The sequence below is a fragment of the Siniperca chuatsi genome, linkage group LG22 (assembly GCF_020085105.1).
Source record: "Siniperca chuatsi isolate FFG_IHB_CAS linkage group LG22, ASM2008510v1, whole genome shotgun sequence".
In the NCBI taxonomy this organism is placed as follows: Eukaryota; Metazoa; Chordata; class Actinopteri; order Centrarchiformes; family Sinipercidae; genus Siniperca; species Siniperca chuatsi.
Window position 1 is genome coordinate 16,834,092 of NC_058063.1, and position 16,495 is coordinate 16,850,586.

Genomic DNA, 16,495 nt, shown 5'->3' on the forward strand with positions numbered 1-16,495 from the left:
AACAATATTTAATTAAAGGGTTCCTTTAAAAAAATTTGTGTCTGTGCTGTGGGAGTGTAAAGGGGTGAAGAGCGATGCAGAGGTTGTCCTATTCCTTGACAGGTAAGTGCTAACGGTAGCACTACAACAAGTTTTGACGTTCCACTTCAAGCCCAGCAAAATGCGCGTGCATTTTTGGATGCGTCATTTGGCTTAGCGGAGTGATACGAGACAGCAGATAGAGAGGCGGAAGGTTTTGCATTGTGTATGTTCAAATTGCCTACTGCAGCTTTAACCTGCTATTGAAGTAATATTTTCAGTGCCCTATCTCCAAAATCCACAAAAAAAGAAAACACACCACTCTGAAAAGTGCACATTTTACTGATTTAGCAGGCATCCTGGGTCCTTTAAATTAAAACAGTTACCCTTTGCTGCCACATGGGGTCGCCAAATTGCATCTATAACACCGAGTTCAGGTAATAATTAGTGATTGTACTGATTGAATATAAAACGCCATTTCTGTTCTTTGTGTTTGCAGCCTGCTAAACTGACGGAGGCTTTCAAGTATTTCATCCAGGGAATGGGCTACAGTAAGTTCTCTTCCCTCAATAAAAATATTTTTGTGTATAATTACATGTACAGTGATACATTAGGTATTAAGTGCCAGGGTGCTCCTTTTAGGATTCTATTGCATACATACTGTATTGTTAACCAAATGTGTATTAATCCACAGCTGAAAATAGTCCCCAACAAATGTATCATTTACTACTGTTTGAGTAATGTTTACTAAAAACTACATTTCCCAGCAGGTAATGAGCCAATTTTGAAAAGAAACTATATATTTAAGACCTGCTTTTAAAGAACAGCTTGGAGCTGAGAGCCACAGACAGGGTAGGGAAGTCTGAAAGTACTGAGAGACGGACTAACACATTGTTGGTTTTTGTCTTTTCATAGGATTTGTCAACAATAAGAAAAATACAGAATAACGTCAGCCTTATCCTTTAGATGTTGCACAGTGTTTGCATTGATTTCTAATTTGTGAAGCTAATTTTTCTATCTATTTCTTTCTATCTGTTTCTCCACAGTGGCTTCATCTTGCATGACTCGCCTGTCCCGCTCCCGCACCACCTCCCTCTCCTCCTCATACTCCATGGATGGGTCCCGCTCTCGCTCCCGCACCCTGTCCCAGGGCTCGCAGGGCGGCCAGATGCCACCCAGCCCCTCCCAAACGATGGAGGTGTCTTGCTGAAGGAAAAAATAATAGAGAGAGCGAGAGAGTGAGTGAGAGTGAGGAAGAGAAGCAGGCGAAAGGAAGGGAAAGATAAAGCATGACAATAATGCAGGAACAAGACGAATGGGTTACTTATTTGTCACTAAACAACTCCCATCATTCCCCACAAGAGCAGAATAGGAATAGAGACAGGGAGAGGGAGGGAGAACGAGGAAGATAGAAACCTCCACATTTTGCACCACATACAAGTCTAGTCCTTCTCCTCACATCCCACTTCCAGCTGAAAACAAAGTGGATTGGGCTGTTCTACAATGAATATAAGAAGTATAGGCAAGAAGAGATTAATTAAAAATGGGGGAGGTGGGGAAAGAATGACAACCAGTCCTCTCTCCCTCCCTCTATTGGAGCCTCTGCCAGCTAATAGAGCCCTTTAATTTAGATAAGGAGGCCTGTAGAGAACACACACCTTGCGTTAATCAATAGTAATAATTCTGAAAATGGTATTGTTGTTGATGCTGATGATTATGTTGTTGATGATGATATTGAAGCTAATGATGATGTAATAGAAAAAAAACAGTAACACTTTTCTCTTTATTACGCAATGAGTTTAAAATGACATAGATAAAAATAAAAAAAACATACTATAGCAGAGATTCTTATTACAATGTGTGTCTACAACTTTTCAAGCTAGTTTTTATTGTGTTATTTTTATTTCTCTAATCAGATTTTATTATATGTAACCTGCCTCAGCAAGGGACTGAAGCTACTGACTGGTTGACCCGTCATGTGGTAACAGCCAATGAGAGCCATTATAGTGACTACTTCCTCTTTGATGTTGCCAGGTTGTTTATGTCTTCCATTTGCCCCGTCTCTAAGTGGCTGTTTTGTTTTCCCATTGGATTTGAGGAGGTTGGCAGGAAGCTTTTTTTTTGTTAGTTTTTTCTTCTTCTTCTGGACTGTTTGGAAGTTGCATGCTTGGTATCAGCCCATGTGAATGTTGACTGGATAATATTTTTCTTTTATATTCTGCTAATAAGTTGTGTGGATTTGTGTGTGTGTGTGTGTGTGTGTGTGTGTGTGTGTGTGTGTGTGTGTGTGTGTGTGTGTGTGTGTGCTGTTTTGTTTGCTTGGAGTGTTTAGCAAACGTGGCGGTCTGAGGGTAAGCATAGGTGAGACTGAGAGGGTGTTTGTGCGCTTTAGCTAGCTAGCACCCTATCGTTAACACACTAGTCGCACACTGAATAGTGCTTCCGCTATTGCTGGCAGTCTCGCACTGCGAGTCCTAATATCCACGCTCGTGTGTTACTCAACAGGAAGTTTTACATCACTAAGTAGCATGCTAGCATGGAAATTGCATTTCAGTGTTAGGCGTGGCCAGAAGGGATCACTGTGTTTATCATCTGGGTTGTAAGCTCTTAGCCTTGCCCGTGCATGGATACCTCCTAACAAACCCAGCTAGCATACTTGAGTTTCTGTGCGATGTGTGAGGTAAAACGAAATCAAGCTCCTCTCTAGCAACAAGCGGGTTTATTTCAAGCTACGGGGTCAAGAGAATTGTGTTTGCATGTGATTGTTGCAATATGTGTGTGTGTGTGTTCGAGGAAGTACATGTGAGGTGTATGGAAGCGCTTGTATCCTGTAAGCACAACTAATGCAGCAAGGAGTGCCAGGGTCCCCTATAGAAAGGTTTAGTAGCCTAATCAGTTTTGAGACCAACGAAAACCCCCTGTGACTTATCGATGACAATGAACCAGCCCCTTCACTGCCAACACACGGACACAAAAAAAGGTAAACAATTGTTGCCACCAGGGCTGCACCTTTTGGTACAGCCTCAGTCATAAGAGGCAAACGATTTAGCCTTTTTTTGTTATGAGACTGAAAATGTATTTAATATTTATCAGCCAATATCTGCACCTTGAATCATCCAATCTGGAATTGCAGCCAATAAGCATTCTTACTGCCAAAATTAAGAGCCCCAATATACTAGGGTTTTGGGTTGTTGTTTTTTTTTTTCAGAAATGCTGTGGGCTGAATTTGCGCCTTTTAGCATCATTTATAGTGACTAACTTAATCTAAATTCATTTTAAAATTCCAGCAGATCAACATAAAGCTTGCCACTGCCCTATGACGTGTTGGACTGACCATACTTTTAAAGGACCTGTAGTTGGACCCAATCCGATATCCATGACGCGCATGTGCATTTGTAAGCGTGCCACCTGTGTGCACACATTTATGCAGCATTGCATCTGATTCTTTTTTCTTTAATAAGCAGTATCATTTCTATGAGTCAGTTGAAGGTTGCCTTTTTCTTTCACTTGCTGTCTAGTGCTCCTCTGAAGTAGAGCTGGAGCGATGTTTTTGACGACAGCGACAGGAAAGTCAGCGGAGGGCCTCAGATTTGAGCTTTGATTAGACTGGTGCTTGGGAGATATTGATGATGATGATGATGATGACGACAGTAATCTGTTGTAAGTTACTTCCCCCGTGGCCCATCACGTAGTGCAATTCACAACCAGCCTTTGAACCGCTAACAACTGTTGCATTTAATGAGGCAAACACAAATCTTGATGTTTAGATGATTTGTGCTTTAGGGTGTAAACGCAAAATGTGACGTCAAACCAGGATGCCGCCATGTTTTAGGCACTTTGATTGCTGTCTAGAGGGCTGAAGTGTAGAATGTAAATGTTTGGCTCCTCCCAGACTTAAATTTAAACTCAAGTAATTGGGCATGGGAGCAGCTACCAAATAAGGGATAAAGGGTGGAGCCTAGACAATAAATTTGCCAAATAAGGACAAGGAGTGGTACGTCTTTGTGGAGAGTTGAGCAGGGCTGTGTGATTGTAAATGCCTGTCCATTTTGTCTTTTGTTTGTCTCTTAAATTTTACTTTTTTTATATTGTTCTTTCCCTTCTATGTTTTGGAATACATTTTTTTTGTTTTATCTCTGTGAAGTGTTAGTTTACCGTCCCGATGTGCTCACAAGTTAGTTAACCGTGTGATAGTTCTTGTGTAGCTTTTTTAGCATTAGCGCTGATAAGGGAGAATAATATAATTAACAATAAAAAAGATTAAAGGTAAAGAGAATACAATCAAATTTACTTGTGTGGCTAATTTCTGTGTAAAACAACATCCTAAAAAAAGCAAACTTAAATATTAATAAAAGCTTAAGAGAAATATCCTGTCTCCTGTGTTGCATTTTTAAGAGGGGTTGATGTGAAGAAAACATGTTGTAGGCCTATACATTTTGCCTTTGCAGTATTTCTGTTGATTTGCTCACTGAGTAGCTAATAAATACATCCACAGTCCTACGTGGTATTTTTAAAAAAGGAATGATGGATATTTATTTTTGAGCGTCACAACCCCCGCGAAATGACTCGTTTCACTATCCAAATGATCCCTTCGGTCTAATAATATTTGGAAAGTCTAGAAGAGCCACACGATTAAACCAATTTATCCCCATTCAAGTCAGCCGAGGGCTACACCGGAATTTAGCTAGCTCGAGCCCGCCGAGGGGGCGGGGTTAAATGAAACGCTAGTGCGCTTGCACCTGTGGGGCCACACAATGAGGAAGCTATAGAAAGATCTGGATAATACCGGGAAGTCGAACTTTTTTGGCTTCATGCGCCACTGAGCAGCTTTCATGTTGATAAGTGTAAAAAGGTACTGAATATTTTAAGGTGTTGAGGGGTAGAGAGTGGGGAGCAAGCAGGATTTCTTTGAAAACTGTATATATTGGGTTAATCAGGGCAGTTCTAGACTATGGCAGTATACGAATCTGCATCAAGAACATTATTAAAGAAGTTAGATACAATACAATATCAGGCATTGAGACTCTGCTGTGGTGCCATTAAAAACTACCCCAGTATCAGCCTTGTAAGTGGAAATGAATTAAGTCCCACTGGAAATCAGAAGAACCCAGTTAGCATTAATATTCTGGGCAAACTTAAAGGGCCACAAGGAAAATCACCGTACTCATAAGGTGTTAAAACCATGCCAAGAGAAAGAAAAACAACAGATCAAGAGCTTCGGTTGGACAATCGGAAATACAGCGAATGTAATAGGGATAGGGTATATAATGTTAAGCCCCACGGTACTGTTGTCTGTTGGAAACTAGAAGAACAAAAAGAAAGGAAGACATTATCTCAAGAATGAGGTTTGGGCATACTGGTCTTAATAGTACACTTAAGATAATTGATAAACATGGGACTGGTATGTGTGAGTACTGTAACATACAGGAAACAGCAGAACATGTAATTATCAATTGTCCTAGGTAGGTGCAGGAAAGACAGATGCTAAAAAAAGACTGAGAAGAGATCGCATCAAGTTTGGAATAAAGGAGTTACTTCAACTGAACTCAGGGCATGTGGGGTACAGGGCAATATTTAGGTTTTTGGAAAAGACAGGACTTAGACGAAGAATATAGGGAAGGCATAAGACCATTCTGATCCACGCGCCATTTCAGAAGGTGGCGGTAATGAACCAAAAGTTGTTTGCCAACCACCATAAAACATCAGAGGAGGAGCAGCTTTCACAGGAATGAATGGAGCGCTGCCTTCGCTGCTGTATCCAGTTCTCTGTATACAGCCATGGTTGTAATCAAGTAAAATGGAAAGCACCTGTTCTCCATTGAAGTAAAGATTTTTTTTCAACATTATGCCATTAGTACACAGTGTAAGGACGTATTTCTTGAAACAGGTGGATTCACTTGGTAAGCAAAACAAGACCTTCATAAGGCTAGCTTGTAGGCTACTCAACCTTGGAGTAGGCTACAGTAGTCTCCAACAGTTAAAATAATACCAACAATTACAATTCCACAAAGAAAAAGAAATTCACCAACTTTTTAACTAAAAATGTATCAGCAGTGAATTTTATAAATCCCCTGGTAGCTCACAATTGACTGTACAATCCTCAAGTCCACCCTGCTCTCACAAAGTTTTATCAAATGAGCTCAACATTTAAAAATGCAAATACAGAACCTGAAGTGCAAAACCTCATGAAAAGATTGAAATGAATGAGATGGAAAAAACACTTACCTTTAATCCCACCAGTGTCTCTTTACCCAACTTTCTTTCTTTCTTTATTATGCTGAATCAAAAAATGTAATAAAATATATGTGATTTTACAGTTCTCCTTCAGTGAATAAAACTTAGTCACATCATTAATCCTGGCAATCAATAATTATATTGTAAATAAGACACATTTTAGACATTATTTTCATGGTTACTCCAAACCACAACATATAAAACACATTAGTTTAGTTATTGACATTTAAATACATAAAATAAAGGATCAAGTAATTGTATCTTGTAAAGCTCAAAACTAATGATAACCAAAATATATGGAGAAAATGACAACTACATTTAAGATAGAGCAGAAAATCTTTAAAATTACACACTATATGTGGCCAAAAAATGTAGGAAGTACAATTAAAAATATAATAATTAATCCTAAGACTTATTTGGCTTTCATTTGAATTGACAACAATTAAAGAATATCATATTATATGTACTGTAACAATAGACAAGGAACCTGCACTGAGTAGTGTCATATCAAAATGCATCTTTTTTTCAGTTAGGATCACATGGTTTTCTATAGAATGAGAAAATTCCTCAAAACTTGCAGTGATTAATCAACTTTCAACCAAAAAGATAAACTTAAAGATGAGCATTTAGTTCCTGAAGGTTTGTGGCTTACAAAGTTGTTCCACTTCATTTGCAGGATGAGTCCATGCTGCAGATTGCTTATTTTCGAGGGCATTTCCTAAATAATGTGAAAAAACGTGTAAAACCTCCAATCACCAAATCAAGACCTCGACGCAGGGCTCTGTCTAGCAAAAAGAACGGTGTACACAGAAAGAAAACGGTGTCTAAAGTATAGACATGAGTCAGCCCGAGAGCTTCCAGACACAGTAATTCAATGAGAATGTCAAAGGAGGGATCACTGATGAGCTTGAAAAGCAAGTGCTATCTGGGAAGAATATGCATGAAACAAGGACGTAAACTAACTTCTTACTTAGTTTAACAGCCCCACCAGTGTCTCTGGCCCTGTCTACCTTCTGTATGGCCTCATTAATGTTTTCCTTGAAACACAGCAACACTTTGTAATTGGCTGTGATGTGACTGTCAGATCTGGTGAGTGAATCGCTGCAGAGGCCCTTGGCTTGTAAGGAGTATTTATGAGTGACCTCAATTTGTTCACAGTAGAGCTCAACAGACTTGAGTGCATTTTGCAAATCTCCCAGAGCTTGATCGATGCAGCTTCGATCCTGATGCCTTTCTTGCTGGGCTAAAGATGCAAAAGCACGGTTGTAATGAGCAACGAACAAACCTCCAGCTGTATTTACTGGTTCAGAAACCTTAAGGTCTGTTCCTATAATGACCTCTCCTGCTTCAAGCGTCTTGGCTACTGAATTGGTTATGAATTTTTAAAATTAGAATTTTCTTAAGAAAGTGCACTCCTTCAGAGTGGGAGGGTGTAGGGGCTGGATTTGAAACAACTGTTTTATATTTCATATTCTCAATCCTGCCAACACTGTTAGTAGTGATGGGAATCGACTCTTTGAAGGGAGCAGTATCTTACGGCTTCGTTCCTTTCTGGTGCTAGAGCAGCTACAATTAACAATATAATTTACAGTACGTACTAAAAGTAAAATGAAAAAGTATACTTTTTGGAACGCAGGGTGTTTCATTAGTAGTTCCACTTCCCCTCAGCCCTTGGTATTACGTAACAGCAGACGTCGCACGGAGGCCACTTTGAGAGCTGAGGTAAAGTGGGCGGGGGGAGTGGGGGACTTGTTCTACAGAGCAAGTGCAGACTGTACTCTTAATATAATTTACAGAGACCCAACAAATCCCACCATGAGCAAGCATTTGGCGACAGTGGCAAAGAAAAACTTTTTTTAAAGAGGCAGAAACCTGGAGCTGAACCAGACTCAGGGTAGGCGGCCTTCTTTTCCTGCATATGTCGTGGCGGTCTATTTTCAGGACCCAAATGCAGGAACTCGCGGAAACAGAACTGGGTTAATAGGACGGTTTTTATTGTGCAGATTATTGCAAGTGTGAATGAATGCAAGATCCGGCGTCACCCGTGGTAAGAGGAATCCTGAACCGACCAGGCGGAGGATTCGTGAAGCCGGGCGTGTGGTGTGGGTAGCCGGCAGTGCCCGGAGGCGAAGATCGGCCGGATGGCGAGAGTGGCGTGGTAGCTGAGGTCCGGGTGATCAGAAGGACATACTGAGGCGGTGGTCACCGGCAGGGCGAGAGCATATGTACGGGGGACGATCTGGCGTCGGTGGTGTGCAGGTGCCCGGTATAAGAACCGTGTTGATCAGCGATGATTGAAGCCAGGTGTGCCAGGAATCAGTCGCAGACGGGAGATCAGGAAGCCAGCCCAGAGCACAGACACACCCACACGCACACACCAGGACAGACAGAGGACAGCCAGAAAACACGAGGAGAGACAGGTACACAGAGGCATACAAGGACCGGGGGCTCTGTGGCCCACCGTGACAGCATATTTATTAAATTCTACTGGTGGCATTGATTTTTTTGTTAAAATGCAATTTTTCTGTTGACAAAATCCCAATCAAATTGGCTAACTTTCACAGGCAAGCTCTTTTAGCCTGGACATTATATACAAATGCAATTTCAGTCCTCACAGATACTTTATCTGAAATAAAAAGGATATTTTATCTCAGAAAATAACATTATTAACTCTAAGCATATTTTTTATTGGAGATATTGATATTGAGAATAAACGGTGCAATAACAGACACATCAGAAATGCTTTGGATTGTGTCACACCTCCTGCAGCAAAATTCTTTTGGTCTTCTATCATGGGGCATTTACAGTGGAAAAAAGCTTGTTGTATTTGTAATGGAAAATTTGAAGCTGTTTTTATGTTGCTATGCTGTGCATCCAAATGTGACAGCTCATATTCAACATAAGGTGTTATTTTTTTGTCTAGCTGTGCACTTCCTTTGACCTGCTGAACTTTTAACAACTCAGACTGAGACTCACCTTGGGTTCCTGTCTACCTAGTATCTTTAGACTGGTTTAGACTAGTTTGTACAACTGTGTAACTACGAACCCCCATGCATACACATTTTACATAAGTAGTCTGAGCGGTACTTCTCTGTCTCACTCTCTGCAGACCTACAATGCTCTGTATGATTGTCTGACCTTCTTTGCAAAGAATAAAACTTAGAAAGACACTTTGGTATTTCTTGGTGTTTATTTCAGGTCTCACAAGTGAATTATTTTTTATTTTCTTTCCACAACATATTCTAAATAAATACTGTATTCAAAATAAAGTGAAAGAAATATCCTTCGAGATTTCACATCAAATTTACCCTGTTAAATAAGTGTTGGAAAGATTTAAGCTAAAGATAGACTATACCTGTGTGTTATGCAACTCAGATAGAGAAACAATATTGAATTCGTTTCACTGTGATCATTCACATTTATTTTGGACAGATATGCAAAACTTCATAAATAGAAAAATGGGTACTAATCTACAGATTAATGTATTTGATGTGATGTTACATTTTGTGTTCAGTGGGTTGGATAGTAATATCAACTATATAATTCAGCTCCTGATTATTCTTGTTAAATTCCACATCCACGAATCAAAATGGTCTGGCTCCAAACCCTGCTTTCTTTGCAGACCAGAGACTTTGAATGGGAGGGGTAATTGTCAATAATTGAACCTGTTGTCAATCACTTTTTAATTCGACTAATCATCTTTCTCATAGGAGAAGGGGGAAGTTCGACACGAAGAAACAAACTTTCCTCATTTCTCAGTGTTTAGATCTGAAGTTTTCAGCTCTAGTCAAAGGATCAAAGTATCAACAGATAGCAACGTTTTAACAACATTTTAAAGTAGAAGTAGACAACTTTTGATCATAACAGAATATGGTAACTTTCATCACAACATTACTTTGTCATTGTCATTTGAGTGAATAAAAATAAAGGATCAGTAAATGCAGCTTGGACAGCTCAAAATCAAAATATAGGAAAAAAAATATATGACAAAATGGAGCAGAAAATATTTAAAACTGCACAATATATATATATATATATATATATATGGAAAAAGTACAATAAAAATACATTAATATTAAGACTTATTTGATTAGTAATTACAAAATATAAGAAGAATTACTTTATTAATCCCTGTTAGGGGAAATAAAAATTTTTCACCCCATTATTATATTTTGCACACATACATCAAAAATACACACACACACATGGGGAGAGATGTTAGAGTGCTGGGGCTGCCACAAAGTCAGGCACGCCAAGCAGTTAGGGGTTAGGTGTGCAGGAGGTGAACTGGCACCTCTCCAGCTACCAGTCCACACTCCATACTGACTGTTCCACGCTGGACTTGAACCAACTTTTTATTCCTCTGACTTTAGTTCAGTTAGGATCACATGGTTTTCAAAAGGATGAGGAATTTCCTCAAAACTTGCAGTGATAAAAGAACTTCAAAACCAAAAAGATTAATTTAAAAAGTCACAGCAAGCTGGAGCTAGGCTGTGTTTCTTCTTGTGTTCCTGAAAGTTTGTGGTTGACTAGATTTCCAACGCCATTGTTTGCTCTATTGTTTGCTTGATTGTTTTACTCAAGTGCTGAATGCCTGCCAAAAGCTTGACGTATCTTCCTGTGTATCCTTGAGAAAAAGCCACCCAACAGTGTGTCTAAGGTATAGACATGAGTCAGGCCCAGAGATTTAAGACACGTAAGTTCATTGAGAATGTCAAAGAAGGGATGACTGATGAGCTGTTGGATTTTCAGAGGGTCTATGGAGCGGCTTAGAGTCAGTGATTCGGTCGAAAGGACTACCAAGGGCAGAAAATGCACAACTGGAACCAGGAAGTAGACAGGACTCTCCTCCACTTTTACATTCCCACCAGTGTCTCTGGCCCTGTCTACCTTCTGTATGGCCTCATTAATGTTTCCCTTGAAACACAGCAACACTTTGTATTTGTGTATGATGTGACTGTCAAATCTGGTGAGTGAATCGCTGCAGAGGCCCTTGGCTTGTAAGGAGTATTTATGAGTGACCTCAATTTGTTCACAGTAGAACTCAACAGACTTGAGTGCGTTTTGCAAATCTCCCAGAGCTTGATCGATGCAGCTTCGATCCTGATGCCTGTCTTGCTGGGCTAAAGATGCAAAAGCACGGTTGTAATGAGCAATTGCTGCCCAACAGTGGTCCTCCTGTATGGCTTTAGTGTACATCTTGATACTCTCTGCAAGATGGCCATTTTCCCGCAGCTCATTGCCAAATGCAGTGTAGTGGTGCAGGTTTGATGAGGGTGATTCTCTCTGTCTGAGTTTTTGCCTGGCTGTTTTCAGGTCTTCAGTTAGTTTGTTTTTTAAGTCCACGATAGATTCATTCACATTGAAGTTAATGAGTAGCCACATCCCCCAGAATTCATTCAGTGCAGACAAATAGGAATCTGCTGGCTTGTTGTTACTGCTTTTGTACACTTCGTCTAGTATGTTCAGATACTGACTGAAGAGCTCTTCCTCCTTCTTTATCTTTGGGATGCCACACTCCAAGTAGCTAGCTAGTTCTTCAGCTACTGAGTCATCTCTGATCTTTTTAACTGTCTTTATTCCCGAATTGGAGTTTTCAGCCAAAATACGTGACAGCGTTGAATTGATGTCTTTAGATTGTTCATCGCTGTGCCTTTTTTGATACAATCTCAACTGCATCACAAAACAACCTTGAAAAAGTGGAGTAACATCTGTTATATTTTCCAGTAAAGATATAAGTTTATTTGTCAAAACTAGCAGCTGGAGTGGTTCTGACAGATGGCTGGAACAGACAATGAGCTGAGCAGACCCAGGAGATCCTTGTCTAGCAGTGCGGCCAAATGCCTGCGCCTCGACACGAGCATTCTTCGGCAGGAAGGTCTGTACAACGAACAAACCTCCAGCTGTATTTACTGGTTCAGAAACCTTAAGGTCTGTTCCACGACCTGCAAGGTTTGTTGCTATAATGACCTCTCCTGCTTCAAGCGTCTTGGCAATGACTGCAGTATTGTCCACGTTGTTGCTTATGTAAAGCTTTTTGTTCAGGACTCTATCTCCTAGAGCTTGGTGGACAATCTTTGCTCGATTGATGGTCTCACAGATGACCAGCACAGCTCTTTGAGCCCTACATGGAGTACAGTTGGTTTGTGCAGTGACAACATGGCAGATTTTCTCAATCCATTCTTTTTCACCATTTACGATCACTCCTTCAACCTCAAACAGCTTTCTGCGTTTGAATGAAGGTATCTGGCAGGTCTTGATACCTTCATAGATCTTCTGCAAGGTCTCAGTCTCTGCTTGTTGGCCAAGAGTCCCAGAGATTCCAAAGATCTGATCTCCATACTTCTGAAGCAAGCCAACACTGGACATATAGTTTGTGATGGCTGTCATGTCACTCAGCTTGGACTCATGTTTCATTTCAAGAAACTGATGTAGCCCGTCTGACCATTGCATGTTGTTTTCAACGACACCTGTGCAGCTGTAGTCCACAGGCACTACCCCATGTTTCTCCATGATATATTCATGATCCATTGTCATGGTTTGTGCGTAGAATGCATTTTCAATCCAAACCTTTAGTTTAGATTTGACCAGATCTGAGAGGAAGCCCGGGACGTAGCAGCGACGTTTATCTTTGCTTAGTTCACATGGTGTGAAATGCAGAGCACGTTTTATTTCTGCTTCTGCAGCTCTCTGTATACTGTTTTTATCAGAGTACATGTACTGGCAGAAGCCTCCATTGATTAAAAGCAGCGGCACTCTCTGTCTTTCAGGCATTTCTTTTTGTGGTCCTTTGTTCAGTTCCTCTATTGCTCCATCACTGTTCATGCAGTGCAGAGCAAACTGGCAAGATGGGAATCTCCTCTCTACTGTCTTAAAGAACTCTGCCAGCTGGTTAGCAGTAACGCTTGCAGTTTTTTCAGTTAAAAGGCTCGGGTTCTTTCTAAGATCCCTGACTGAACCTTTTGCCAGTATACCTGTGTCCTCAGCCATTTGAAGGATGGTGAACTCTTCAGCATCTTTGTCCTTTGTTATGTTTTCAAGCACAACTTGATTAAAGGGGTATTTTTGCCCCACAACTGTCTCTGTGCCAATCTTACTGTACTGATTAGCAGTGGCCCATATGAATGCCAAGAGTGGATTGAGATGTTGCAAAGCAGGCATATCACTACCTATATAGACCACATGAAGACCCTTATCTAGCATCAAGGAATCCACTTCATCCACAATTGCACACTGGAATGTTCTTTGTCCAAATATGTCCATCCTTTCAAAGTGGTTCCGAAGCCAGTCTCCAGCAAACTGTTCCACAGTACCATAAACAACCTGACACTTATAGCACTTTTTCAAGTTGTCTTTGCCTTGTTTGTTGGTGTTGCAGTTAACAGTGATGTTCAAAGCTTTATAAAAGCATTGCCATTCTTTCATATCTCTTTCTGCCAGAACTGATGAGCTGGACATGATGTCTACCTTTTCTCCTCTCATAGCTCGAAAAGCTGCAAACATTGCCACGATACACGACTTCCCCTCTCCAGTGCCAACCTGAATTAACCGCCCTGTTTTGGAAAGAGCCATAATACACCAGCTCACCATCTGTGTCAGTCGTGGTCTGAAGCAGGTTTTTTCTGCTGCCTGGCAGAGCTTCAGCAAGTCTTTTTTCAAGCCACTCCACTGTGATCCATTATTGGGCAAAGTAAGATCTTCATCAACTGATGATACAATGTCTCTCACATCATCTAAAAGCTTTTCATCAATTTGGTTTAACTTTTGTTGGCGGATTTCCTCAAGAATTTCCTTCAGTTTCTTTTCTGTGTCATCGGCTAAATGTCTTTTGAGGTCTTCATCTGTTACAGTCTTGTCTGGGACCAGCTCTTTAAGTGTCTTTCCTGTTTGACATCTCCAACTGGGAGTAATGTAATTAATCTCTATACAGTGCAACATTTCCAACAGCCATGTCAGGAGATGTGATCTGTCATTTGTTGTTGACTCAAATCGCTTCAGAAGAGCATCAAACAAGTCCACGGCATCTGTTGGGCTCCATTTGATGTTTGTAACCAGTCCTTGCAGCTTGTTGAGAAGAACCTCTTCATTATTGTTGGGAGTCAACAAACTGGGAACAAATTCTTTGACTGTGGTATTCGTGTCAGATTCATCCATTTTGTGGAAAAACTGTCAAATCTGATTGAAACAGAAATCGAAAAAAATAATAATGTGATAAATATTGGTGTGTACAAAAATGTTATTCAAATATTGTCTGCAGCACACATTTGTACTAGTTTATATTCAACAGGCTTCATTCACAATTTATATTTAGCAGTTTTTATTCTCTACGCTGCACAGTATTATTACTCCAACAAGCAAATATTAACAAATATGCATCGAAACACAGTATCAACTATTCACTGTATTATGTAACTTAACTGTTTTTGGTATTGTATTGTACTGTATAATGAATTAAATGTATTGTGGTGGTAGTCTGATACTCACCTGTTACCAAGATGAAAAAGATGAGAAGTGGTGTGTGTCTTTAGGACACCTGAGGTGATCTGCAGCCCGTGTGTTTGATTTGTACTCTTAAATCTTGTTTTTGTTTCTTTTTTGCTAACGTTGCCCGGGCACCGCCCTGAGGGACTTTCCAGCCATCCTTTCGATTTTATGTTGAACTTATTGTAAACTATCTTACTTACTGTACTTGCAGGTGGCAATCAAATATTAAGCTCAAGAGTAGCTCCACAGCCCTTGTTCCCCAAAACAAACTTTTATCCTTCAATTTCCCTCCTCAAGTTAACACATTTTTACACAGCTGCGACAAAAAGTTTATTTCTGATCTTCATGTAAAATGCTGTCCATTAGGGGTACCAATGCATACAACCCTAAGTCATGACTAAGCAGAGGAGAACATACCTTATCAGCTTGTATTTACCTGTAACAACAATGCCTAGCTTTGCACAAGGACTAGTGGAATTTATCCAATTTGGTGCAGTTAAGATACCCTCAAATCACACAATTTCAATATAAATATTAATAGCAGATAGACACACAGACACATACTAAAAAAGAGATACATTTAATCAGCATGACCTTAAACTATTCAAAATTAAGTTTATTTCATTAAAACAAACTAGATGAAGATGACTAAAACGTATGTGTTTGTAGATACAGTGTTTTGCCTTTGTATCAGCTGAACATAGTACAAAGGCAGAGTGCAGTATCTGCCTTTAAATGGGTATGTATGATATATGTTTATATGTTTTTGTGTTAAAATAATCAGCCAAAAAAGGCATAGAATCAAACATTTACAACCTATCTATCAGTAATAACTTTTTGTAGTTACTGTTACCCTCTACCTTTGTAGGGCATATATAGAAAATGCTGTTTGGCAAAGGCCACACCATGTCTTGGCTAACTTCTTTGTTGTCCACAGACAGAATTCCCCTACACCAGTGGTTCCAACATGGTTTTTCTTTCACTTTCTTGACAATCACATGACTTCTTGGTCGCATATCAAGATGTACTCAAGTGATGGTGACCTGTGATGCCTAAACATCTGTATGACAACAAATGATCATACATTTGATATTTACATGTAAATGCTTTTAATTGAATTTTGAATAACCGTGTTTTACACAGGCTAAAGCGTACCATAGTATATGACACAAATCATGGCAAAATTCCTCTGTATTATTTTAATTTAAGAGTCAAATGTCCCTGGTGTTATGTCTTATTGAGTTTGAGCCTTGAATTACACTGTTGGTAACAGTTTTGCTGAAGATAATACATTTTAAAAGTAACTACCAAACCTGCTACTGATCCAGAAACAAAACATTATTATCATATAGTTAAGATTTTCAGTCTTCTGCCCTCTGCTGGACAAATAATGTTACAACATTGTCTATATAATAAAATTAGCAGCTGTTAAAAACATTTAAAGACACTTTGCATTTTACTATGCTATGCATGATGCATAAGAACTTAATATATACTCACAGTTAGAACTAACTATAAACCCAGGTGTCTCTGCACTCACCAGTTCAAGGACAATCATCACAGTGCCTCTCACTGAGCTGCTGTCCATCTACAGTTGACACGAGAGTATGTTTTATGCTAACAATGTGATTTATTATTCAGGACTCAAGATTTGCCTACATCCCTACCAGTTACATCACAGCTTGGTTTTAAAATACATCAGATGCTCTTAATCCGCCCTAAGGCCACACTTCTGGTATGCCAATGATATTGATCCCCT

The 16,495-nt window shown here is 39.8% G+C and overlaps 3 protein-coding genes across 5 annotated transcripts in view; 2 read left to right on the forward strand and 1 right to left on the reverse strand.

The window, feature by feature from the left end:
• Positions 1–4,386, forward strand: part of ndrg2 (NDRG family member 2) — a 33,676-nt gene extending 29,290 nt beyond the window's left edge. For both annotated transcript variants that reach the window (XM_044184865.1, XM_044184866.1), the window contains exons 15-16: positions 518–569; positions 1,065–4,386. In XM_044184865.1, coding sequence (XP_044040800.1) covers positions 518–569; positions 1,065–1,228 — 216 coding nt within the window. In that variant the 3' untranslated portion in view covers positions 1,229–4,386. The remainder of the gene's footprint in view (positions 1–517; positions 570–1,064) is intronic.
• Positions 2,248–16,367, reverse strand: LOC122870567 (protein translocase subunit SecA 2-like). Its single transcript, XM_044184850.1, has 2 exons — positions 14,737–16,367; positions 2,248–14,427 (listed from the first exon to the last, which is right to left on the reverse strand). The coding sequence occupies exon 2, from the start codon at positions 14,404–14,406 to the stop codon at positions 10,828–10,830; it is 3,579 nt and encodes a 1,192-aa protein (XP_044040785.1). The 5' UTR covers positions 14,407–14,427; positions 14,737–16,367; the 3' UTR covers positions 2,248–10,827.
• Positions 5,333–16,495, forward strand: part of si:cabz01007807.1 — a 29,559-nt gene continuing 18,396 nt past the window's right edge. For both annotated transcript variants that reach the window (XM_044184848.1, XM_044184849.1), the window contains exon 1: positions 5,333–8,672. The gene's annotated coding sequence lies outside the window, so the exon portion shown is untranslated. The remainder of the gene's footprint in view (positions 8,673–16,495) is intronic.

Bases quoted from the DNA above. Each gene is read 5' to 3' on its own strand.
- LOC122870567 (XM_044184850.1), bottom strand. From the start codon at position 14,406: ATGGATGAATCTGACACGAATACCACAGTCAAAGAATTTGTTCCCAGT.